The 1131-nt window shown below is 32.8% G+C and overlaps 1 protein-coding gene across 1 annotated transcript in view; it reads left to right on the top strand.

Moving 5' to 3' along the window:
- Positions 1-491: 491 nt before the first annotated feature.
- The window catches only part of LOC106476451 (kinesin-II 95 kDa subunit-like), a gene marked incomplete at its 5' end in the record, with an annotated part of 5452 nt that continues 4812 nt past the window's right edge, over positions 492-1131 (top strand). The window contains one exon of the mRNA XM_022380320.1: positions 492-596. Within this exon, the coding sequence (XP_022236028.1) occupies positions 492-596 (105 nt within the window). The remainder of the gene's footprint in view (positions 597-1131) is intronic.

The raw sequence follows: 1131 nt of genomic DNA on the forward strand, positions 1-1131 counted from the left end.
CAAATGTCTAATATGAACCAGTGCTGCATTTAACATAACACGTGACACAAAAATTGATGTTTATCTGTGTTTTTTTTATAATTTACTTTTAAATTAAGAAACTGAGTAAGGCATAATACTAAAATTTGAATTATAACCTACAATTTGATACCAAACTTATTGACATAAATTCATAAAATAGTAGTTCAATAACATTTTGAATGTGAGTTAACAAATGAGGTGACATAGCCTTTCACCCGTGACCTGTCTGGAAAGTGTTCAACAGAATGATTAGTGGAAGTTTAAAAGCTTTCTACATCCAGCCAATAAATACCTGTATATATGTATGTGTGCTTAAAGATACATATTCTAACTTAGTTATAGAAGAGAAAAATTAACAGTTACGTCAACTGTGACAGTTTGAAACTTTAGTAGAACTTTTAAGTTGTATTTTATTATAAATAGATTTGATAAAATTATTATCTTACCATAAATTTTTCGTTTTGTTTTAGGCAATGCAAAGTAAGCTCCTTAGTGGAGGGAAGAATATTATTGATCATACTAATGAACAACAGAGGGCGCTTGAACAAAGAAAACAGGAAATCACTGAACAAAAGGTAGGGGTTTTGTTGTTTTCAAGTTTATTTCTGATGAAATGTATTTCAACATTTTTAGCTGTAAACATATGAACCATCAGTTTTAAATAACGTTATATTTCTCAGTCTAAGAACTTTGATTATGTTTAATGTCACAACCTGTAACGTTGTCTCAGCACTTCAGTATGTCATAACCTGTAACGTTGTCTCAGCACTTCAGTATGTCATAAGCTGTAACGTTGTCTCAGCACTCCAGTATGTCATAACCGTTACAGGTTATGACATACTGGAGTGCTGAGATAACTTTACAGTTGTCTCAGCACTTCAGTATGTCATAACCTGTAAAGTTGTCTCAGCATTACAGTATGTCATAACCTGTAACGTTGTCTTAGCACTTCAGTATGTCATTACCTGTAACGTTGTCTCAGCACTTCAGTATGTCATAACCTATAAAGTTGTCTCAGCACTCCAGTATGTCATAACCTATAAAGTTGTCTCAGCACTCCAGTATGTCATAACCTATAAAGTTGTCTCAGCACTCCAGTATGTCATAACC

The sequence above is a fragment of the Limulus polyphemus genome, unplaced genomic scaffold (genome assembly GCF_000517525.1).
Source record: "Limulus polyphemus unplaced genomic scaffold, Limulus_polyphemus-2.1.2 Scaffold10614, whole genome shotgun sequence".
Lineage (NCBI taxonomy): Eukaryota > Metazoa > Arthropoda > Merostomata > Xiphosura > Limulidae > Limulus > Limulus polyphemus.